At 42.8% G+C, this 26,340-nt stretch overlaps 1 protein-coding gene across 1 annotated transcript in view; it reads right to left on the bottom strand.

Moving 5' to 3' along the window:
• The window catches only part of LOC138851235 (cell adhesion molecule Dscam2-like), a gene marked incomplete at its 3' end in the record, with an annotated part of 206,258 nt that overhangs the window by 80,347 nt on the left and 99,571 nt on the right, over nt 1–26,340 (bottom strand). The window contains exons 7-8 of the mRNA XM_070080113.1: nt 22,578–22,719; nt 11,241–11,461 (exon numbers count right to left, since the gene is read on the bottom strand). Coding sequence (XP_069936214.1) covers nt 11,241–11,461; nt 22,578–22,719 — 363 coding nt within the window. The remainder of the gene's footprint in view (nt 1–11,240; nt 11,462–22,577; nt 22,720–26,340) is intronic.

Genomic DNA, 26,340 nt, shown 5'->3' with positions numbered 1-26,340 from the left:
TGATGACACTGTGCTCTTGGGAGATTCTGAAGAGAAGTTGCAGAGATTGGTGGATGAATTTGGTAGGGTGTGCAAAAGAAGAAAATTAAAGGTGAATACAGGAAAAAGTAAGGTTATGAGGATAACAAAAAGATTAGGTGATGAAAGATTGGATATCAGATTGGAGGGAGAGAGTATGGAGGAGGTGAACGTATTCAGATATTTGGGAGTGGACGTGTCAGCGGATGGGTCTATGAAAGATGAGGTGAATCATAGAATTGATGAGGGAAAAAGAGTGAGTGGTGCACTTAGAAGTCTGTGGAGACAAATAACTTTGTCCTTGGAGGCAAAGAGGGGAATGTATGAGAGTATAGTTTTACCAACGCTCTTATATGGGTGTGAAGCGTGGGTGATGAATGTTGCAGCGAGGAGAAGGCTGGAGGCAGTGATGTCATGTCTGAGGGCAATGTGTGGTGTGAATATAATGCAGAGAATTCGTAGTTTGGAAGTTAGGAGGAGGTGCGGGATTACCAAAACATGGTTCGGACATGTAGAGAGAATGGAGCGAAACAGAATGACTTCAAGAGTGTATCAGTCTGTAGTGGAAGGAAGGCGGGGTAGGGGTCGGCCTAGGAATGGTTGGAGGGAGGGGGTAAAGGAGGTTTTGTGTGCGAGGGGCTTGGACTTCCAGCAGGCATGCGTGAGCGTGTTTGATAGGAGTGAATGGAGACAAATGGTTTTTAATACTTGACGTGCTGTTGGAGTGTGAGCAAAGTAACATTTATGAAGGGATTCAGGGAAACCGGCAGGCCGGACTTGAGTCCTGGAGATGGGAAGTACAGTGCCTGCACTCTGAAGGAGGGGTGTTAACGTTACAGTTTAAAAACTGTAGTGTAAAGCACCTTTCTGGCAAGACAGTGATGGAGTGAATGATGGTGAAAGTTTTTCTTTTTCGGGCCACCCTGCCTTGGTGGGAATCGGCCAGTGTGATAATAAAAAATAAAAAAATAATAGACTATTCCATCTTAGTTGTTCCAAGTCAATGCAGAGAGACTGTTCTTAAAATGGCTCATGACCTGCGAGTGGCCGGACATTTCTCGCATCGTAAAACCTTAAATAAAATTAGGGAAACCTATTTTTCGCCAAAAATGTCCTCAGATGTCACTACCTTTTGTAGATCGTGTAAAGTTTGCCAATTGTCATCCTCCCGAGGTACCAGGCGAGTACCTATGGTCAAAATGCCAGTCTTTACGGTACCCTTTGAAAGAGTAGCTATTGACATCGTTGGTCCTTTATCTCCACTTTCATCTGGGGAACGTAGATATAAATTAACATTAGTTGATTATGCTTCGAGTTTCCCTGAAGCCATACCCTTAAAGACCATAACCACTACAGAGGTGGCTGAAGCCCTTTTGTCCATCTTCTCCAGAGTGGGCATCCCTAGAAAAATTTTGTCTGACCGTGGGACACAATTCACATCTGACTTAATGCAACATCTATACCAACTTCTGGGAGTGAAGCCTCTCTTCACCACACCCTATCATCCCAGCTGTAATGGGAGGACTGAGCGCCAGCATTCGATTCTCAAGTCCATTTTAAGGAAACTTTGCTCCCTTAAACCTAAGGAGTGCATCGTTACCTACCCTGTGCTTTGTTTACCATGAGGGAAGTTCCCAGTGACTCTTCGGGGTTTTCACCTTTTGAACTTCTCTATGGTAGACAGGCCAGAGGCCCATTGTCCATCCTTCATGACTTATGGACTGAGGACGTAAAGGCTGAGGTTCAGTCTTCTCATCAGTTTCTCTTTGACCTTAGATCCAAACTTGAGGAGACCTCTGGCATAGTTTGGAAAGGTCCATATAAAGTATTAAAAATTTGTGGGAAAGTTGACTACCTCATAGAAGTCAAGGGGAAACCTAAGCTTTATCAGATCAACATCCTTAAGAAATATTACCGAAGAAATTCGGTTAACTGCCTTAATAACTTTGACTTAGTTTTTCCACACGAACTTGAAAAAACAATTGAAGAATGTAAGGTGTGCGTAATTGACACCTCTAACTTAGACTATGATGAAGAACTACATGACTTGGTGACTCTTGACCACTCGGACGCAACCACCATTAATATTAATGAATTTTTGGATGACCATAAGAGACATGAACTACTTCAATGTGTGAGTAACTTTTCAGACGTCTTTGCTGATATTCCAGGTGTTACCTCCACGGTAGTCCATAAGATTGACTTAGTGACAGACAATCCTATCAAACGAAAATTATACCCAGTTCCAGTTCACCTTAGGGATGCATTTGACCGAGAGGTAGACAAATTATTAAAACTAAAGATCATTGAACCTTCAGTATCTTCATATTGTTCACCAGTAGACATGGTTAAGGAGGATAATTCATATAGACTTGCTATTGACTTCAGAGGCCTTAATGCTATAACTCGGTGGGATGCTGAGCGATCTACACAAATTTTATGATGCTTCCTTCTTTTCAGAGATTGATATTGTGCAGGCATATCATCAAGTAATGTTAGATCCTTCTTCTAAGCAGTACACCGCTTTTCCTACACACCAAGGACTGATGCAGTATAGAACTATGCCCTTCGGTTTGGTAACTGCCTGTGCTACCTACGTGAGACTGATGAGAAGGGTCTTGGGTAATATGCCAAATGTTTCAGTTTATTTTGATAACATTTACGTAATGACATCCACGTGGGGCAAGCATATCCAAACATTAACATCAGTTTTGCGTAGGTTACGCTCACATGGCCTCACTGCCAAGCCGAAGAAATGCTTCCTTGGGTATAACAAGATTAGATATCTTGGACTAATACTTTCTAATAACTCTCTGCAGCCTCTCCCCAGCAAGATCAAAGCTTTATTAGAATTTAAATTCCCCAAAACCAAGAAGCTCATGTGTAGTTTTCTTGGTTCTGTTAATTTTTATGCACGGTTTATCCCGAACCTTACTGATCTTTCAGGCATCTTATCCGACTTCCTTAAAAAGTCTGTGAAGGAATCTCTTGAACTTTCCGACGTAGCTCGGGAAAAGTTTAATGAGATTAAAATTATCTTTTCGAAAGACCCTATACTTAAGATTCCAGATATTAATAAAACATTTTGTCTGAGAACTGATGCCTCCAATACTGGCTTAGGTGCAGTGTTACTACAATACCATGATGGTACTCCCTTCCCTGTATGCTTCCTAAGCCGGAAACTCCTTCCCGCAGAAACAAGATACTCCACAATAGAAAAGGAATGTTTAGCCCTTGTGTGGGGTATCTCCAAACTTAAATTTTATTTGCTGGGAAAAGAATTCATTTTAGAAATGGACCACAAACCTTTGATATACCTAGAAACTTTTAAGGGAACCAACAGTCGCCTCTTGAGGTGGACATTGGCACTCCAGGCTTTTAAGTTCCATACTGTGCATATCAATGGTTCATCCAATTATTTCTTTGACTGGTTAAGTCGTGACAGTCAGTAGAAGATTTGTTGCCTTACGTGACTTCCACATGTTTGAACTTTTTCCTTGCCTATTCTTCTTATACTCCTTGACTATAAGTCTTGGTATGGGGGAGTGTGAGGGAAAAGTTCAATAGATAGGAGTAGCTATATAGTAACAATAGTTTCATTGCCGGCTACTGGTTAAGGTAGGGTAAGTCCAACTCCTGCTATCCCCCCCTTTTTCCCCCCTCCCCGAAAGTGATAGTTTGATTGCCGGCTGCTTGTTAAGGTGGGGTCAGTCTAGCTCCGGCTATCCCTTCCCCTCCTTCTTCCCCCCCCCCCCCGAAAGGTGATGTGTGGGGCTCTGGTCCAAACAGTAATCACTAGACTCACAGCTCCCAGCACTACTGTAAGTACATGCCTGCCTTGTGTTCTAGTGAATTTATTGGTTGAAAGCTTCACTTTTGACCAATAATAAACTTAGTCCTTTCAGTCTTGCTCTAGGTTGACTGTTGTAATGATCACCACGTCTTTTAGGTATTGTACTTACCATGGAGAGTGATTTCTTAAGCAGTGGGTAACCTGTCTATCTTTCCAGCTTGGATGACAAAGAGGGTCACCTGCCAATCAACGAGTAGAATTGAAGGAGACGGACTAACGTTCGGAGACATCCCAAATTTTGATCCACTTACCTGTTTGTGTATGCAAGTAGCAGGATATAACCCCTCATCATTGCAGTGGAGAAAACCTGCTTTCCTGTCATCTGGAAGGATTATGGACGGCTAGAAAATCTATGAAGAACGAGCCGGTGGGTTGTCATCAACACCTGCGACCCCCCCCCCATCATCGGCAACGGCTACGATTTCAACAACACGCAGTGTCACCAACACCAGACACCCAAGTTTTATTTATATCTATTAGCGTTGAATTCAGATATCATTTATATTTTTCATTTTCTTTAATGTAGGATTAATATTTCATATTTAAGTGTTTTATATTTTATATTTTCTAAATAATAAAGTGTTTATGTTTGTCAGTTTTTATTCTTTTTCTATACATTAATTTTCCTGAGGAGGAGCCAGCCTTGGTAATACTGTCTGAAGTTGTTACAGGGCTTACTCGTAAGCCTTTGAGCATAGGGCAAGTATGCTCTAAGATTTTCCAAAGAGTTAGGTGACAAACTCGTCATGGGACCCAAGGACCCCAGAGCGACCAGCTTTCTTTTGCAGAGATTCAGTGTTGTGATCCAGAGGAGAAATGCTTGCAACATTTTGGGACATGATCCACCACCAGTGAGCTGCATTTGAGAAGTAGCTTCAGAGATGTCATGCACTCTGTCCTCCTTCCCAATGTATCTTTTCGAATGTATTTAATTTTTAAATAACGTTAACAAACACAGAATATAAAGGGTGATAGAAGAAAATACTCAAAGAACTCCGTGGAGATACCTCATGAGTTTACCTCTTCTCTGAGGCTGTGGATCCCCACTCAGATATCTTAATATGCCATATAACAACAGAGCTAAACAGTAATAATTTAAATGATTTAGTGATATCCCATATCAAATAACAACAGAAGTAACAAAATAACGGAAGACAAATAAACCTGGTCTACGAACTCACATTTGACTTTACTTACTGAGCGTGGGTATACCTTACCATTGTTCTGAAGTTTTTGGTCAGTCCTGTACTTGTATACAAATTGAGCCAGCGCAATTTTTTACATAACTAGATTCGATTATATTTCGTTCAACCACTGAGTTGCTTGTTATAACTTTCTCGACTTTTTGAAAATCAGTGAGTGGGTATAACTTTTCGTGAGCAATAGACTCTTGCCAAGTTTTAATACAACATTCATGCTGTTGCAACTAAACAACAATAAGGCACAATACCGTGACTGGAATAATACCCAAACAACCCGCACACAGGAGAGATAATCTTACCACTTTGTAAATGGTCGAAGTCGGACCAAAACAACGTCGTAAGCTCCTCTCTCCCATGTGCGGGTTATTTGTGACTTTTTCCAGTTTTCCCAAAATAATAATTATTGCTTTTTGTACAGGGGAATCTTAAAGACACAACCATCAGCCTTTCGCGTAAATTCTTAACAAAACATTTACGTATTTTATTATATCAAGATTTTTAAAATACAACTTGAATTTTAAGCTCTTAAGTTTTCATGATATGACAAAAATCAACTTATTCTTGGTTAAATATGGCTCTTTGTTCTTTTCTCGGGGTTATAAAATGTGTTTCAGGCAATTTTATAAAATGTGTTTCAGGCAATTTTAAATGTTTCGTCAATAAAACTTTTCTCATATTTTAAATTATAGCTCACAGACAACGACAACGTAGCTAATTATTTCATCACTTGTGCTGACTCCGTCATAGGGCTCCTCTCGCCAGGGACTGCACTCGCCATAGGGTTGTAATAGGTACTCCATCTGATTTGCAAAATGCACAGTGCCCTTATCAAAGGGCTGCTCCAGCAATAGGGCTCTAAACAGCACTCCATTTAACACGAAGTAACCTCACTGGGCTCCTATCATAGGGATGCCTTCACCATAGAGCTGTAAACGTTACATCACTTATACAAACTCCAACACCCCTTCGGGAGCCAGTGACGGGGTCACCATACGCAAAAACTTGTATCAGAGCTTCGCTCCTGGCGAATATATTATCATTTATTTGTAGTATGGGACATGACTGGTGAGTACCGGATATATGCATAGTTTGCTCTCTCTTAGGTTATCAGAAACATTATCCTAGCGCTGTGTGTGCATTCGCCCACTTCATGGGAAAATCTTCGTGGGAAAATCTCGGACAGTACGAGATAACCTCCCTGTAGGTGAATCTGTTCAACGTTTTCAGTACTAAAGACACTTTCATCGGCATCTGCTTTTAACGATGACAAAAATGACAAGATCAGCACCACTTCGGCAATGAAGGTTCTCAATGACCCGTGACTTCGATGTAGCTCTTTTCCCTGTGTTGAGGAACAAGAAATCTATGTAAGGTAGCTTGATTACGACGTCGCCAGCCAATCAGCAGGTGACTTAAAACGACTGAATGAGGATCAAAATGACTGGGTCACTGTCGACTCTATCAAAAATTTCATCTTCCAGTTCTGTAATCAGGGTCACCTTCGCAGAAATCTTCATGGCATCTATGTCTACGCATCTCATATTAATCATTTAATCCCAGAACACACAACCAGAGCGATTCCACCACATCACCCCATGCTGGAACTGCAATGAGTATTCCCACACTGTTCCAACCATGACACTGAAACACACAATCATAAAGACTGCACATTTACCTCTCAACCGAAATGACTCAACCGCAACATCGATCGTCACACTCTTGCAGCCAAGTATTCTTACAGGAAGGAAATCGTCAATAGGTACCCAAGACCCCCGACTTTGGATCAAATTACTGGACTCCAAGTTTGCACTTAAAGAATTCTCCAAGTCTTCCAAGCCGTCCCACCTGTTTAGCCTGACACCACCTCCACACCCACTGCGACTCCGCCTGAAGATCAAGACTCCTCTGACGAAGAAATTGAGGTCGACAACCACACTGTCGGCCTAACCTGAAAAAATCTCCAGTTTCACTACACATGCGAACACGAACGCCATGTTCTTCAAAAATCTCCTGCTTTGAGTCTACTCCTAAATTACTGCTCTTGTCTACATTTCTCATACTCGGAATCAAGAGCCCCACTGCTGGTTTAAGCTGATTCTAATTCTACAACTATAGACATTTCTCTTTAGTGCTATTCTTCACCTATTCCCACTTCCGCGTAAAAAAACGTGGAAGTGGTGTCGTCAAGTATTGAGTAGTGTATTTATTATACAGCGTGTTAAAAATATTGTATAAAAAATGTTCCATAGTTCCGGGATTGTTCTGAAACCGGACGCGTATTTTTCCTGATCAGTCAGAGTGGCCAGAAGAGGAGTGAGTGAAGTGTTTTGTTCAGTAGGTGAAGCACAGCAGATGAAGGAAGATTTAGTTGTGTGAGTAGGTGAGCTGGTGTTTTGCAAGTTTATACCATAGATTAGTTTACTGGCTTAAGTGCTCTCATGTTTACCTGTAAGGCCCTAGTGTGCAGAGGCTTGTTTAAGTTTTGGGAGAGTACACAGCCTGCCGAAGGGAAGGGGGTGTTATGGTGCCTCTCTGTTTATTTACTCACTAGTAGCAGTGTGCTAGTGAACTAATGTGAGTACTGGGTAAAGGTGAACTGGTGTGTGGTGATGTTGTAGTAGAGTAGATTGTAGATTGCCTATATTACTTTACTTTTAATATATAATTATATTTTTGTATAGGTGAGTTTTTGTGTCCTTCCTTATAATACATTGCCCATTTAAATTTATGCTTCATAATTTGTATGAAGGTACAAGCTGGCCCTAAAGTGGTTTCTTTTTTAATTTTAAATAATATAAATGCCCCTAGACAGACAGGTCATTTACCCTTAGGAGCCAGAACTTTTATTTACATTACGCAGTCAAAAAAAAGGGTAACACCAAATAATTCTTGGCCCGTAACCTCACGTAGCTACATAAAAAGCCAGACCTCGGTGACTCACAACCGTTCAAAGTATGTTAATATGATGCAACACCAACACCTACTTCTTCATCCCGAATATATAGAAAGTGAACAAAAGAAATCGATTTCTTTCTTAGTAAAACTCGTAACAGACTAAGAATATCAGAAGAGGGCTATAGTGTCTTGTACCTTGTCCCTACTAACCTCAGACCAGCGAGGTGTGTTGGTGTACCGAAGAATTAGACTCCCAATGTGCCTATGAGACTCAATACAACTGGCAATGACAGCGCCCAGCACAAGCTAGCAGTTTTAGCGAAATATCCATCTAAACTTATGGATATAATTAGTCAAGTTCACCTTCCCTGGTCGTGTGAGGGAACTTGACATAAGTGATAAGGAGTTTGCAAAGATCGACATCACTGCTTTATTAAGAAATGTTCCAGTTGACTAAGCCATTACTATTTTTTGCAGTGTGATTAATGATGATGCAGAGTTGCCTGTACCTTGTAAAATTTCGCGAGCCTCGTCGAGATATGATACATTCTAAATATTTTACTTTCATAAACGGTGAGTGTATATAACTGTTAAGGTTAATAACAAAAAAGGCACAATACTGTCCGCCAGACTAACACTCTTCGCACTAATCTCGTTCATACCTCTCCTCCATCTACAGATGCTCCTGGTGTCTATTTTGTTTCTTGCTCCTCCTGTCCTCTTCAATACTTTGGAGAAACTGGTCGATCTCTTTCTGACAGACTTAGGGAGCACAAAAATAGTGTTAGGCTTCCCGACACTAACAATGCTCTTTTCTGTCACGTCAGAGATCACAGCCATCCTACTGACTGGTCTTCTGCTAAAACTATCTTCCCTACTTCCAACTTTAACAGTCGCCGTCTGGTTGAGTCCTCCCTAATACACAACTTTCCTTGTATGAATCTTGTCCCGGCTTCGTCTCTGTAGATGCCTTCCTCTCCCACTACATTGTAAAATACTCCAAACTTCAGAACACCCGTGACCTAACCTGATTCCTCCTTTTTTCTTCTCCCTCTTCCCCTTTCCTCTTTCCTTTTTCTCCTTTGCGTTGTCTTTCTTCTGCCCTATGTAGTTGTTCCTTCTTCTTTCTTTCTTTATTTATTTGTTCCCCCCCCCCGTCGATGTTCTTGCTCTTACCCTCTGTGGGCACCAGCTCCCTTGCACTGCTCCTCTTTCTTAGTATTTGACTGGCTCCTCCTACTCTTACTACCTCCCCACTACTACTTCCTTCCCTCCACTACTACTACCACCACTACTACTACTACTACTATCACCTCCTGCCTATATATACCCAACCTGCTCTCCTTTTTGTTAGTGTGACTTTGTAAATGGTCCAAGTCGGACCGAAACGTCGTCGTAAGCTCCTCTCTTCTATGTGCGGGTTATTTGTGTTAAAGTTAATCATGGACTTACCATTCCTAGATCAGTTACGTGGATACGATTAATGGGTTACATTTTAATCGTCATACCCTAAAACCTTGAAGTTTGTGATATCCTTAACACCATCAACACTGGAATCTACCATTAAACTGACTATAGAGGAGTACAGCCAGCTTCTGTTTCTCGACGTGCTGAAAGTTTATATCAAGCCAACCTACATAAACAACGTGCTGTATAACTTCTCCCAGCAGACATCAGAACTAAAAGAGCAGTAATTATAGTTTTTTCCTAAGAATTTACAGAATTTCTAGTCAGTAGTTCCTGGAGGAAGAGTGCACATACATCACATATTCATTCAGTTCACTACACTTTCCTCTACACCTCATACAATGCAGGAAATGTGTGACACGCACATTTCCTGCAGTTTAAGTTAGGTTAGGTAAGGTTTGTCAGGAAACAGGAATGGTGTTTCCTGATGCGGGTCTTAGTCACATGATAACCCGATGCTGGAGTTCTTAGTCATCTGATCGAGGCCTTCCGCTGGCTTATTGGTCCACCCCTTTCAAAATTATGGTCATAGTTATAATCATTTAGTAATATTTCCAATGCAGCTGAAGGAGATCCACCCAATTATATCCTTCTGTTAAAATATCCACCAACTCTTCCGCTACCGTTCGACAACTTGTAGTGAAAACACTACAGCGACTCTATCGGTAGCACAGAAGTACACATAAAACTATGTGTGGTGTGATATGATACTTATATATGTATGGGAAACAGATAGATCTCTGAAAGTTAGACTACGTCAACACCTTGAAGAGTTCATAAGTTCGATCGCTAGCGACCTCAGCCGAATCCCCGGTTCGGTTGGAAAACATTTGGACGTGTTTCCTTAAAACACCTGTTGTCCATGTTCACCCATCAGTATAAAATAGGTACTTGGGTGTTAGTCGACTGGTGTGAGTCGCATCCTGGGACAAAACTGACTCAATTTGCCCGAAATGCTCTGCATAACAAGCGACTTTCTATATAGTAGTGTCATTGATGTCAGCTAGGACTGTATACCTTGTACATGTACTTGTAGAAATAAAGATATTATTTATTATTATTATTATTACTTATTATAAGGTGTCTCTGATCCCAACACAGAAACCACCATTTAAAGTTCAGTGAAGCTAGGTTACTTTTACAGGAAAGAGATTTGCGAAGATTAAAGTACATAGAGGCCTCCCTGATTGCCACAGTAAAACGGTCCATCAGAAGTCTGTAGCTGCACCATATCCACACTGTTGATCAGTCTGGATATTACCTATTTTAGAGACCATTGTAACAGGTCTTTCTCAAACCCTACCTATCTCATCAAAGCTGAACTACTACTACTACTCCTACTGCTACTGATACTATTACTACTACTGATACTACTGCTCCTACTCCTACTGATACTACTATTACTACTATTGATACTACTACTACCACCACCACGCTCTCGCAGCTTGTCACCTGACTCCCGCCACTATGTACTCTTAGGAGTGAGGAAACCACTTGTGGAGTAACATCTTAATAAAATTACCTGAACAGTATATAAATGTCTGTTATGTGAATATAAGGCGCGCCTTTCTCTCCACAAAAACTCTTGGAAAATCAGCCTACGCCTTATATGCTCAAGGTCAGGGTAAAGGGCAGGCTTTGCGTTACACGCTAGCAGTTGTTTACTAACGTTACGTTACAACTGCTTGCAAACATTGTCTTACATGCTCGTGTGTCTTATATACCGAAAAATACGGTATAGTCCTTAAAATTTATGGCGATAAGGACAATGTGATCAACTTAGAAGGTAACTATTGGATACGAACCCTGGATCTTGAGCTGCATTTGGTGTGTATGACTACCATAAGTGTTAGTAGCAGTGCATGTGATGACACCTGAGTCCTCAGGTGCCACGTTAGTCACCTTCACCTCCGCCCGCACTCTGCTGCTGCTGCTCTCCTTACGCATGCCCTCTATCATGCCCACGCCCTCCACCATGGCTACGCCTTCCATCACGCTCAAGTCTTCTACAACCTCCACACTATACCTGAAAAGTCGCAGCAATGGTCATTTGAGATTATTATTTATTATTATTATTAATATTATTATTATTATTATTATTTGAAAATGTTAAACACATAGAGCTATACAATTCATCCACAAAACAAATTTACCGACAATATCCTAGGTAAAATGACAAATGTGCATCTAATGTTGCAGTTTATTGTGGCAACGTTTCGCTCTCCAGGAGCTTCGTTAAGCCGTTACTGCTTGACAAAGCTCCTGGGAGAACGAAACGTTGCTACAATAAAATATCGCATTACTTGCATATGTGTCCTTTTACCAAACACACTTGTCCTTACGAGGTAGCAATCTCACTCACAAGAGCCCAGGGTTCTTCATCTTATATTCAAGAAACATCAAACTTAACCCCATTAATGTGTCATCGTAGTCAGCGTTTGGCACGTTTGGTCACTGCTTCCGTGAATGTGTGCACCATTCTGGACTGGGGTAACCAGCTAGGTGCTATGTGTAACAGAGATGTTAGGAAATACTTCTTTAGCTTACAGTGGTCAGGAAGTGGAACGACCTAGATAATAAAGTAACAGAGGATGGATCCATAGATAGATTTAAGAAGAGGTAGACGGGGCCAGGAGCTGGGACTCGGTCCTGAGAACCACTTACAGGTAAGCATGTGTTGGTAAGTATAAAGGAACACGCCAGCTCCCACCAGATCATACACTCACCCTCACATGGCATCACCACCAGGACATACACTCACCCTCACATGGCATCACCACCAGGACATACACTCACCCTCACATGGCATCACCACCAGGACATACACTCACCCTCACATGGCATCACCACCAGGACATACACTCACCTGGCATCACCACCAGGACATACACTCACCCTCACATGGCATCACCACCAGGACATACACTCACCCTCACATGGCATCACCACCAGGACATACACTCACCCTCACATGGCATCACCACCAGGACATACACTCACCCTCACATGGCATCACCACCAGGACATACACTCACCCTCACATGGCATCACCACCAGGACATACACTCACCCTCACATGGCATCACCACCAGGACATACACTCACCCTCACATGGCATCACCACCAGGACATACACTCACCCTCACATGGCATCACCACCAGGACATACACTCACCCTCACATGGCATCACCACCAGGACATACACTCACCCTCACATGGCATCACCACCAGGACATACACTCACCCTCACATGGCATCACCACCAGGACATACACTCACCCTCACATGGCAACACCACCAGGACATACACTCAACCTCACATGGCATCACCACCAGGACATACACTCACCCTCACATGGCATCACCACCAGGACATACACTCACCCTCACATGGCATCACCACCAGGACATACACTCACCCTCACATGACATCACCACCAGGACATACACTCACCCTCACATGGCATCACCACCAGGACATACACTCACCCTCACATGGCATCACCACCAGGACATACACTCACCCTCACATGGCATCACCACCAGGACATACACTCACCCTCACATGGCATCACCACCAGGACATACACTCACCCTCACATGGCATCACCACCAGGACATACACTCACCCCTCACATGGCATCACCACCAGGACATACACTCACCCTCACATGGCATCACCACCAGGACATACACTCACCCCTCACATGGCATCACCACCAGGACATACACTCACCCTCACATGGCATCACCACCAGGACATACACTCACCCTCACATGGCATCACCACCAGGACATACACTCACCCTCACATGGCATCACCACCAGGACATACACTCACCCTCACATGGCATCACCACCAGGACATACACTCACCCTCACATGGCATCACCACCAGGACATACACTCACCCTCACATGGCATCACCACCAGGACATACACTCACCCTCACATGGCATCACCACCAGGACATACACTCACCCTCACATGGCATCACCACCAGGACATACACTCACCCTCACATGGCATCACCACCAGGACATACACTCACCCTCACATGGCATCACCACCAGGACATACACTCACCCTCACATGGCATCACCACCAGGACATACACTCACCCTCACATGGCATCACCACCAGGACATACACTCACCCTCACATGGCATCACCACCAGGACATACACTCACCCTCACATGGCATCACCACCAGGACATACACTCACCCTCACATGGCATCACCACCAGGACATACACTCACCCTCACATGGCATCACCACCAGGACATACACTCACCCTCACATGGCATCACCACCAGGACATACACTCACCCCTCACATGGCATCACCACCAGGACATACACTCACCCTCACATGGCATCACCACCAGGACATACACTCACCCTCACATGGCACATGGCATCACCACCAGGACATACACTCACCCTCACATGGCATCACCACCAGGACATACACTCACCCTCACATGGCATCACCACCAGGACATACACTCACCCTCACAGGCATCACCACCAGGACATACACTCACCCTCACATGGCATCACCACCAGGACATACACTCACCCTCACATGGCATCACCACCAGGACATACACTCACCCTCACATGGCATCACCACCAGGACATACACTCACCCTCACATGGCATCACCACCAGGACATACACTCACCCTCACATGGCATCACCACCAGGACATACACTCACCCTCACATGGCATCACCACCAGGACATACACTCACCCTCACATGGCATCACCACCAGGACATACACTCACCCTCACATGGCATCACCACCAGGACATACACTCACCCTCACATGGCATCACCACCAGGACATACACTCACCCTCACATGGCATCACCACCAGGACATACACTCACCCTCACATGGCATCACCACCAGGACATACACTCACCCTCACATGGCATCACCACCAGGACATACACTCACCCTCACATGGCATCACCACCAGGACATACACTCACCCTCACATGGCATCACCACCAGGACATACACTCACCCTCACATGGCATCACCACCAGGACATACACTCACCCTCACATGGCATCACCACCAGGACATACACTCACCCTCACATGGCATCACCACCAGGACATACACTCACCCTCACATGGCATCACCACCAGGACATACACTCACCCTCACATGGCATCACCACCAGGACATACACTCACCCTCACATGGCATCACCACCAGGACATCCACTCACCCTCACATGGCACATGGCATCACCACCAGGACATACACTCACCATGGCATCACCACCAGGACATACACTCACCCTCACATGGCATCACCACCAGGACATACACTCACCCTCACATGGCATCACCACCAGGACATACACTCACCCTCACATGGCATCACCACCAGGACATACACTCACCCTCACATGGCATCACCACCAGGACATACACTCACCCTCACATGGCATCACCACCAGGACATACACTCACCCTCACATGGCATCACCACCAGGACATACACTCACCCCTCACATGGCATCACCACCAGGACATACACTCACCCTCACATGGCATCACCACCAGGACATACACTCACCCTCACATGGCATCACCACCAGGACATACACTCACCCTCACATGGCATCACCACCAGGACATACACTCACCCTCACATGGCATCACCACCAGGACATACACTCACCCTCACATGGCATCACCACCAGGACATTCACTCACCCCCTCACATGGCATCACCACCAGGACATACACTCACCCTCACATGGCATCACCACCAGGACATACACTCACCCCCTCACATGGCACATACACTCACCCACACATGGCATACACTCACCCTCACATGACATACCACTACACCCTCACATGGCATCACCACCAGGACATACACTCACCCTCACATGGCATCTCCACCAGGACATACACTCACCCTCACATGGCATCACCACCAGGACATACACTCACCCTCACATGGCATCACCACCAGGACATACACTCACCCTCACATGGCATCACCACCAGGACATACACTCACCCTCACATGGCATCACCACCAGGACATACACTCACCCTCACATGGCATCACCACCAGGACATACACTCACCCTCACATGGCATCACCACCAGGACATACACTCACCCTCACATGGCATCACCACCAGGACATACACTCACCCTCACATGGCATCACCACCAGGACATACACTCACCCTCACATGGCATCACCACCAGGACATACACTCACCCTCACATGGCATCACCACCAGGACATACACTCACCCTCACATGGCATCACCACCAGGACATACACTCACCCTCACATGGCATCACCACCAGGACATACACTCACCCTCACATGGCATCACCACCAGGACATACACTCACCCTCACATGGCATCACCACCAGGACATACACTCACCCTCACATGGCATCACCACCAGGACATACACTCACCCTCACATGGCATCACCACCAGGACATACACTCACCCTCACATGGCATCACCACCAGGACATACACTCACCCTCACATGGCATCACCACCAGGACATACACTCACCCTCACATGGCATCACCACCAGGACATACACTCACCCTCACATGGCATCACCACCAGGACATACACTCACCCTCACATGGCATCACCACCAGGACATACACTCACCCTCACATGGCATCACCACCAGGACATACACTCACCCTCACATGGCATCACCACCAGGACATACACTCACCCTCACATGGCATCACCACCAGGACATACACTCACCCTCACATGGCATCACCACCAGGACATACACTCACCCTCACATGGCATCACCACCAGGACATACACTCACCCTCACATGGCATCACCACCAGGACATACACTCACCCTCACATGGCATCACCACCAGGACATACACTCACCCTCACATGGCATCACCACCAGGACATACACTCACCCTCACATGGCATCACCACCAGGACATACACTCACCCTCACATGGCATCACCACCAGGACATACACTCACCCTCACATGGCATCACCACCAGGACATACACTCACCCTCACATGGCATCACCACCAGGACATACACTCACCCTCACATGGCATCACCACCAGGACATACACTCACCCTCACATGGCATCACCACCAGGACATACACTCACCCTCACATGGCATCACCACCAGGACATACACTCACCCTCACATGGCATCACCACCAGGACATACACTCACCCTCACATGGCATCACCACCAGGACATACACTCACCCTCACATGGCATCACCACCAGGACATACACTCACCCTCACATGGCATCACCACCAGGACATACACTCACCCTCACATGGCATCACCACCAGGACATACACTCACCCTCACATGGCATCACCACCAGGACATACACTCACCCTCACATGGCATCACCACCAGGACATACACTCACCCTCACATGACATCACCACCAGGACATACACTCACCCTCACATGACATCACCACCAGGACATACACTCACCCTCACATGGACATACACTCACCCTCACATGACATCACCACCAGGACATACACTCACCCTCACATGGCATCACCACCAGAACATACACTCACCCTCACATGGCATCACCACCAGGACATACACTCACCCTCACATGGCATCACCACCAGGACATACACTCACCCTCACATGGCATCACCACCAGGACATACACTCACCCTCACATGGCATCACCACCAGGACATACACTCACCCTCACATGGCATCACACTGAGCACACAGACGAGTTGTTTTATTGACGTTAACGTCAAAATGTAAACGTTGGTTTTGTTATATATTTACATTCATATTTCTTGGAGACTAACTATTTTTTCTTCGTTTATTAAGTCTCGTGTTTTAATAAATACGATGCAGATATACATTATGTTTAGGTTAATTTGGTATATACAGTTAACCAAATCTAAATATATTATCTTAGTCTTATCTCAAGACCAAGAGATGATTAATTACGAATGGAGGGATCCGCGAGCAGAGAAATAAGAGAGAGGCGAGGCAGGTTGGGCAAACTTACGAGTTAGTTATCCTCGCCTGAAGACTCCCTCGCAAACTATTTTAAAGTCAGTATGGCGCGCCTACGCTGCCGCCCAGACCTGCCTTTTGCGCCGTGTGTCTGATTGACCCGGAAATAAGAACGAGAATGAGCACCGTTGTCGCCAGATGGAGTTTCAACTCAGTAGATATTATTTAAGTCTTTACTTGTGTATTCTACAGAGAGCTGCACCTCTGGGTACCAGTCTTCACTAGCTATTTTGATAACTCTTCATTCGATTGATACCCGGAATGCCCTCCAGGTAGGTGTTTTTGTTTTGACTTCTATATGTTGAAAATATTGCAATAAACAGAAAAATCAGTGCTAATTCACCAGGAGTTGATATTATTATTATTATTATTATTATTATTATTATTATTATTAATATTATTATTTGGTATGCACCTCAAGTTCTTCCCCTTGAGTGAAATTTACAGTGTTTGTCCTCAGTGATTGTACTCAGTTTACCCAATTTTTATAACCTTTCATTTGCTTGAGTTACATTCTAATAATCACTTGTTAGACAAATCCCCCTAGCTTGTACAGGATTAATTTCGGTCTTTCCTTATCTTCTCCTGATCTTATTCCCCTAATTAGTTTCATATCACTTGCGAACAACTATACATCAGATTCTGTCTCTTCCGGCACGTCATTCACATACACCAGAAGTAACAGAGATCGTAAAGCCTGACTTCTCCCACATGCTCATTGTGCTGCTTCTCAAGCAATGACTCTTGTTTCCTTCTTATGTTCTTTTGATCTAATTTAGTACTCTGTTATTCCTGTCTGTTCTTCAAATTTGGTCCAAGCCCATGTTCGGCTCTATGTAAAATGCCTTCTTACAGTCCAAAAATATGTAGTTCGTCCATCCCTCTTTCTTTCTTGCCGCACTGTTGCTACCTTATCATTGAACTCCAGTAAGTCTGCAAGATCTCTCCAGATACTCCATCACTCGTCTGATTATCTTCTCCTTTACTTTACATAGTTTGCATATCACCCTTTAATGCTTCCTCTATGTTCCCCTTCCTTTAAATACTGGAACTATTTGTCTTCCACATCTCTGGCAGCTGTTTTGTGTCAGCTGAATTGTAGATTTTAAATAGTCCTTCACTCTTATAGAATTCATGGAGAGAGATTTTTCTGTCCTGTTGCTTTTAAAGTGCCAGCACTTCTTCACTCTGTAATTTCCTCACCTCTTCTCCTGTTGTGTGTATTGTGTCCAATACTCGCGGTGCTCTCTCTCTCTCTCTCTCTCTCTCTCTCTGATTTTCACACATTTCCTTATCAATTTCTGGGATCCTCTGGTCGTCCTTTTTTCTTTGTAATCTGTGATTAACATTTAATGCATTTTTACAATGAAAAACGTGGTTCCATCTTGCTCTTGTCTACTATTTTCTTGTCTAAGTTTCTTCCTCCCTGTTTCCACTTCCATATTAATATCCGTCTTGTTTGAATCTCCGGCAAGTTTCTCGATTGTCTTCCATCTAATAACGTTTCCAAGATCTTTGTATCATGTAAGTCACTATCCCGGACCTTCCCTTAAACTATTACTTACTTTTAATACTTTTTATGCATAAACTGTTTGATTTTATATAGGTTACAGACATCTTTGAATACATGCATTTCTGTCCATTGTAAGTTGAGTTTGAAGTGTAACTCATATAAGTGTTGAAGCTCCTCAGATGTAACACATGTAAGTGTTGAAGCTCCTCAGATGTAACACATGTAAGTGTTGAAGCTCCTCAGATGTAACACATGTAAGTGTTGAAGCTCCTCAGATGTAACACATGTAAGTGTTGAAGCTCCTCAGATGTAACACATGTAAGTGTTGAAGCTCCTCAGATGTAACACATGTAAGTGTTGAAGCTCCTCAGATGTAACACATGTAAGTGTTGAAGCTCCTCAGATGTAACACATGTAAGTGTTGAAGCTCCTCAGATGTAACACATGTAAGTGTTGAAGCTCCTCAGATGTAACACATGTAAGTGTTGAAGCTCCTCAGATGTAACACATGTAAGTGTTGAAGCTCCTCAGATGTAACACATGTAAGTGTTGAAGATCCTCAGATGTAACACATGTAAGTGTTGAAGCTCCTCAGATGTAACACATGTAAGTGTTGAAGCTCCTCAGATGTAACACATGTAAGTGTTGAAGCTCCTCAGATGTAACACATGTAAGTGTTGAAGCTCCTCAGATGTAACACATGTAAGTGTTGAAGCTCCTCAGATGTAACACATGTAAGTGTTGAAGCTCCTCAGATGTAACACATGTAAGTGTTGAAGCTCCTCAGATGTAACACATGTAAGTGTTGAAGCTCCTCAGATGTAACACATGTAAGTGTTGAAGCTCCTCAGATGTAACTCATATAAGTGTTGAAGCTCCTCAGATGTAACACATGTAAGTGTTGAAGCTCCTCAGATGTAACTCATATAAGTGTTGAAGCTCCTCAGATGTAACACATGTAAGTGTTGAAGCTCCTCAGATGTAACTCATATAAGTGTTGAAGCTCCTCAGATGTAACACATGTAAGTGTTGAAGCTCCTCAGATGTAACACATGTAAGTGTTGAAGCTCCTCAGATGTAACACATGTAAGTGTTGAAGATCCTCAGATGTAACACATGTAAGTGTTGAAGATCCTCAGATGTAACACATGTAAGTGTTGAAGTTCCTCAGATGTAACACATGTAAGTGTTGAAGCTCCTCAGATGTAACACATGTAAGTGTTGAAGATCCTCAGATGTAACACATGTAAGTGTTGAAGTTCCTCAGATGTAACACATGTAAGTGTTGAAGCTCCTCAGATGTAACACATGTAAGTGTTGAAGCTCCTCAGATGTAACACATGTAAGTGTTGAAGCTCCTCAGATGTAACACTCATAAATTATCACACGAAAACGCAGTATTTCAGTTTTTAACAATCTCTTCCACAAAGAAGCAAATTATAACCAACACACAAGCCAAAATTAATCCAAACTTTTCTCCAAGTTAGATTAGCCAACTTCTAAGAAAGTTTTAGTCTGATGTAACTTTAGTGTACTCACCCGATGTTTTGATATGAGACATTTGACAATTATTTCACAAAAACCAATAAGATTTAAGCTGACCAGAAGATTCATCTCCAAATTATTGCTCAGAATCTTAGAAAATTTGTGCCTACACAGCCTAAACCCATCAGAGACTATCAATTTCATTCGATGAATCAGCCAATGAAGATTAATATCTTTCACAATAATTGTTATATATTAATCGGAGGAAACGCGCTAAACCCATAGGGGTTATATAACTCCTGTGAAAAGGAAGGCAATCAAATTCGATCTAAGCATGGGAAAGTTCAGCACCTTGGATCAAGGCTAAGTAATAGGCTAAGGTAAATAATACAATACCATTTCGAGATTAATGGTGGCATAATAGCGAATACACACTCCATTAACTATACAGACGTTTTACTGAACCACACAAGTGTTTAAATTATAAAAGTTAAGAGATGAGCCTCTCTCTCTCTCTCTCTCTCTCTCTCTCTCTCTCTCTCTCTCTCTCTCTCTCTCTCTCTCTCTCTCTCTCTCTCTCTCTCTCTCTCTCTGCCTGTCACACGGACAAAAAAATTGGGGAATGACCTATGTAGTGTTGTGCCCAGGGCGGCCATGTTTGAAAGAGTCATGAATCTTTGCGAAAGAGTCATTACACAAGTACTGAAAATTTTAAACTAATCGAATAAGGCGTTCTAGAATAAACAAAAATCTGTGAAAATTCTAAACCGATAGAATAAAACGTTCTGAAATAATAAAACAAAATTGTGAAAAAAGTAAAGGAAAATATTGCCGAGAACGTTCAGAAAATAGGAAGTCTTCGTCGATTAACCTAAAAACATCATAAACCTTTGGATTTTTATTTTTGCATTTTATTTAAAATTCTATATAATCCGTTCAGAAAAATGATTAATTTGGATATTTAAAAAAAAACAATTTGATAGAATTAACAAAAATAAATATTGACAAATTGGCACCCATACAGCCTAAAATTAGAAGAAAAAATTATTCCAATTAAAATATGCCAGTATTTAGGGTTTCAAAACGATCAGAAGAGGAATTCTTTAGTTATGACATTTGAAACAATTTGCTTAATAAAATTGGCAAATTAAAATTTACACAACTGAAAGTGAGAGACAAGCTATGTTTTGATTAAGCTTATCTATGACGGAATTTTGAAGACGATCAGAAGCACACCTTTGTCAATAATTAATCTAATTCCCCCAACTCCATTTTTTTTACCTATTTTAGTAAATATCAAATTTGTACCTACTTGATCTAAACTTATAGATCGTCATCCGTCTTACTGAATGCATCAACAATATTTTGAGTAAGTAAAAGAAACATTCTTCAGATATAGAATAAAAAAAATTAATATTGCTTTGTATCCAATATTGCAAACTAGGGTTTATGTCAGCCAGCAGCAACATGAACCGTGTGTTCAAGACACCATACCAGAGGTGAAAAATGAAGCCGGTCTGATATGTCATTCCCAATTAAGGCAGGGATTCTAATTCAAAGTTATTTTATTATATTACTACATCAACATATTCTCCAGCATGCAAACGAACCTTAATATGTATTATCCAGGCCCTGCGATGCATCAGCCATTAAATATTGAATCCGTTCAGAAACGTAAACTGAAAACTAAAGTTATTTGACAGGATTAAAAGAAAATCACACTATTTTATACATAAAATCGTCAAATTTGACACTTTTTTCGGTATTTGAAGTTACTCCATTGAGAGTCTTGGAAGTTATCCGAGCCATTCTCGGATACTGAGAGTAGGATGAACACCCATGATCATAGGGCACCTGAACATGCCACTTGTTCCTAGAATTTGGTCCCTGTTATCGTACGTAAGTGTTGAAATTTTAAAGGCGATTGGATGAGGCATTCTTGAATTATGGGCGAAATAAAATCGAGAAGTTGGAGAAAGGAGAAAGTAAATTAAGGCAACGTCTTTAGGGATACGTAATCTAGATGTGATCTACTTCCAAGAATAAATTAGGACACACCTGTAGTCGTTGGGGTCTAGAGGCTTGCCGTCTTTGGTTACAGAGATGGAGATCGGAGCGTCTCCCCGCGCCTCGCATTGCAGCTTGACGTTCTCACCCCGTCTGACCTCTGCTGACCCGTCACCAGAGACAGCAGGTGGCGCTGCAGAAAGAGAAATATGGTAACGTCACTGCTGAAAGATGTTTGAAAAACAGTTAAAAATATGGAACACATGCGCCTCGCATGAAATATATGTAATATATGTGCATATATATATATATATATATATATATATATATATATATATATATATATATATATATATATATATATATATATATTATCGTGCTGAATAGGTAAAACTGGTCAGTTAGCAAGAACTCGTTTAAAATTTAGTCCTTTCTAAAAAATTTCTCTTATATGTTTAATAGAAATGAAAAATATATCTTTCATGTAAAAATTAATAATCTTGTACCAAAAGAACCTTAGAAATTTTACCTAAACTTATTATGAAATATATTTTTTCTGTTCAGAATGATTTTTGCGAAATTATTGTATGCACAAATTTTCCCTTGCCTTATTCAGTAAGAAGAGCGTTGCTGTTTAAGCCAAAATTGCAAGTTCTACCTATTCGGCCCGATATATATATATCTTTCTTTTTCTTTCAACATACCGGCCGTATCCCACCGAGGCGGGGCGGCCCAAAAGAAAAAGCGAAAGTTTCTCCTTCTATATTTAGTACTATATACAGGAGAAGAGGTTACTAGCTCCTTGTTCCCGACATTTTAGTTGCCTCTTACAACACGCATGGCTTACGGAGGAAGAATTCTGTTCCACTTTCCCATGGAGATAAGTGGAAATAAACAAGAACAAGAACTAGTAAGAAAAATAGAAGAAAACCCAGAAGGGTGTGTATATATACACTTGTACAGGCATGTGTAGTGTGGTCTATATATATATATATATATATATATATATATATATATATATATATATATATATATATATATATGCAATAAGATCACAGTAAACAGGTGATTTTAAAATATGCAAAACAAACACTGTGTAAGAGTAGTGAAATTCCAAGCGCTTTCGTGACTACTCACATTGTCAAGGAACTATGAAAGTAATACATCAAAGGAAGGTATATAAAGGGTCTAGACCACACCTCACAGTCACATCCCACAACAAACACCTGACGTCGCGCGTCAGGTGTTTCTTTGTTGTGGGATGTGACTGTGAGGTGTGGTCTAGACCCTTTATATGCCTTCCTTTGATGTATTACTTTCATAGTTCCTTGACAATGTGAGTAGTCCATAATCCCCTTATGGGGGTTATGGGAAAAGTAGCACCTCTCGCCGTGCGGGATGGGAAGGGGGAGGGGAAGGGTGTGTCAGGTGAGAGCGTGGGACGACAGGTTAAGGAAGTAATGAGAAGACAGAACCTGTAGAGAAGCTAAAAATTTTGGTAGGAAGTTTGTGTTATGTGATTCCATCTCACACTGGTCTTCAAATGCATGACAGAACTGATGAACTGGCTAAGTTCTGTGCCTTCAAAGAGGGAGACTGACACCAGTCAGTCCATCTATCGTCATTCTATCGCGCAGGAGGAGCCACATGTCTATGGTGCATCCAACAAGATAAGCAGACTCTTGGATGTCACTACTGCCCGGCTCCGGCTGGGTTACAAGTATCTTTGGCAGGTTAAATCACAACCACCAGATGTAGACCAAACGAAATGTAAACTTTGCCAGATGGACTATTGTCACACCTTGCGTCATTATGTACTGGAGTGTGAAAAAATGAATGAATTCAAAGACAACTCACTCAGAAATGTTCAAGAAATGGCAAAGTATTTTATCCACCGTAATTCATATTACAAACCATTCTGGAAAAATACCGTGACTTTGCTCACTGTAAATAAAACATTACCACTGTGTGTGCATGTGTGTGTATGACCAAATTAATGCCTGCATAAATAACTCATTACGATTGTGATCAGATATAAACATGTAAATAGTTCATTACCTCTGTAACTTGTTCATTATTATTATAATCATGGAGGAGCGCTACACCCGCAGGATTATACAGCGCATGTGGGGGGATGGGAGGTATTCAAGCTCAATTCAGGGAACTGGAGAACAGATCCAATTCCCCAGATCAAGAGCCCCTCACCAGAGTCAAGGAACCTCCTTTGGGGGGGGGGTAACTTGTTCAGCTATCAGAACTTTGTACTCCAGTCCCTGGACCCATTATGTACCTCTGTAATCCTGTAACTACCGCCCACAGGATGGGTATGTCGTGCACAATAAAGATATTAAGCTACGTGATTCGTGTTCTTTGTGTTAGGTCGTGAGGACGAAGTACATACCTAGCTTAGACGTAAGAATTGCGAGCCACAAATTTGGTACACCCTGAGAAAAGAACCTGAAAGGAAACCTCTTTATCTTAACCAAACCATACCCCGGCCGGGATTGAACCCGCGGTCAGAGAGTCTCAAAACTCCAGCCCGTCGCTTGGGTAAAGTAAGTGAACAAAGCGTGCAGCTAATATCCAATTGTGATGGCTTTCTACAATAAACTATAAGAGTATTTTTGGCACTTCTACAAACTAGTGTGTCCAAAAGTGATGGCAGACTCTTTCCTTCGTATTTATCTTTTAACTTTGTATTTCTTCTCAAAGAATTAAGACGATCTAAGGACTGTGGGACATCAGTAGAGGACGGTCTTCACACTTATTGAAATGTATATATGTATATGTGTGTGTACTTACCTGGTTGAGGATGCTGGGGTCGTGTCACAGCTCCTGGCCCCGCATCTTCACTGGTGGCTACTAGGTCACCCTTCCTGCTCCATGAACTTTATCGTACCTCTTCTTAAAGCTATGTATGGATCCTGCCCCCCACTGCATCACTTCCCAGACCCTTCCACTTCCTGACAACTCTGTGACTGAAGAAATACATCCTAAAATCCCTGTGATTCATCTGAGTCTTTAAATTCCATCTGTGACCCCTTGTTGTTGTGTCCCATTTCTGAAACATCTTGTTTCTGTCCACCTTGTCAATTCCTCTCAGTATTTTACATGTCGTTATCATATCTCCCTATCTCTTCTGTCTTCTAGTGCCGTCAGGTTGCTTTCCCTTAACCTCTCCTCGTAGAGCATACCCCTTAGCTCCGAGACTAGTCTTATTGCAAACTTTTGCACTTTCTCTAGTTTCCTTACGTGCTTGGCTAGGTGTGGGTTCCAAACTGGAGATGCATACTCCAATATGGAACTAACGTACAGTGTACAGGGTCCCGAACGATTCCTTATCAAAATGTCGGAATGCTGTTCATAGGTTTGATAGGCGCCCATATGCTGCAGCAGTTATTTGGTTGATGTGCCTCAAGAGATATGCCTGGTATTATACTCACCCCAAGATCCTTTTCCTTGAGTGAGGTTTGTAGTCTCTGGCCCCCTAGACCGTACTCAGTCTACGGTCCTCTTTGCCCTTCCCCAATCTTCATGATTTTGCACTTGGTGGGGTTGAACTCCAGGAGTCAGTTGCTGGACCAGGCCTGTAGCCTGTCCAGATCCCTTTGTAGTTCTGCCTGGTCCTCGTATGTGTGTGTGGGGGGGAGGGGGATGGACCAAAGATGGAATCTCACTCGCCCTCTATCTGTCTTGCCAAAAAGTGCGTGAACATCGCAATTCAAATGACCTTTCGAAAAGCAATATCAGAACTCTCGGCTGGTAAAGGTCAGACAAACATTATCCAATGAGAGGGAGAGAAGTGGAGATAGGA

Source organism: Cherax quadricarinatus, unplaced genomic scaffold (genome assembly GCF_038502225.1).
Source record: "Cherax quadricarinatus isolate ZL_2023a unplaced genomic scaffold, ASM3850222v1 Contig152, whole genome shotgun sequence".
In the NCBI taxonomy this organism is placed as follows: domain Eukaryota; kingdom Metazoa; phylum Arthropoda; class Malacostraca; order Decapoda; family Parastacidae; genus Cherax; species Cherax quadricarinatus.
The sequence above is the reverse complement of the archived record's forward strand: the minus strand, read 5'-3'. Positions and strand labels throughout refer to the sequence as shown.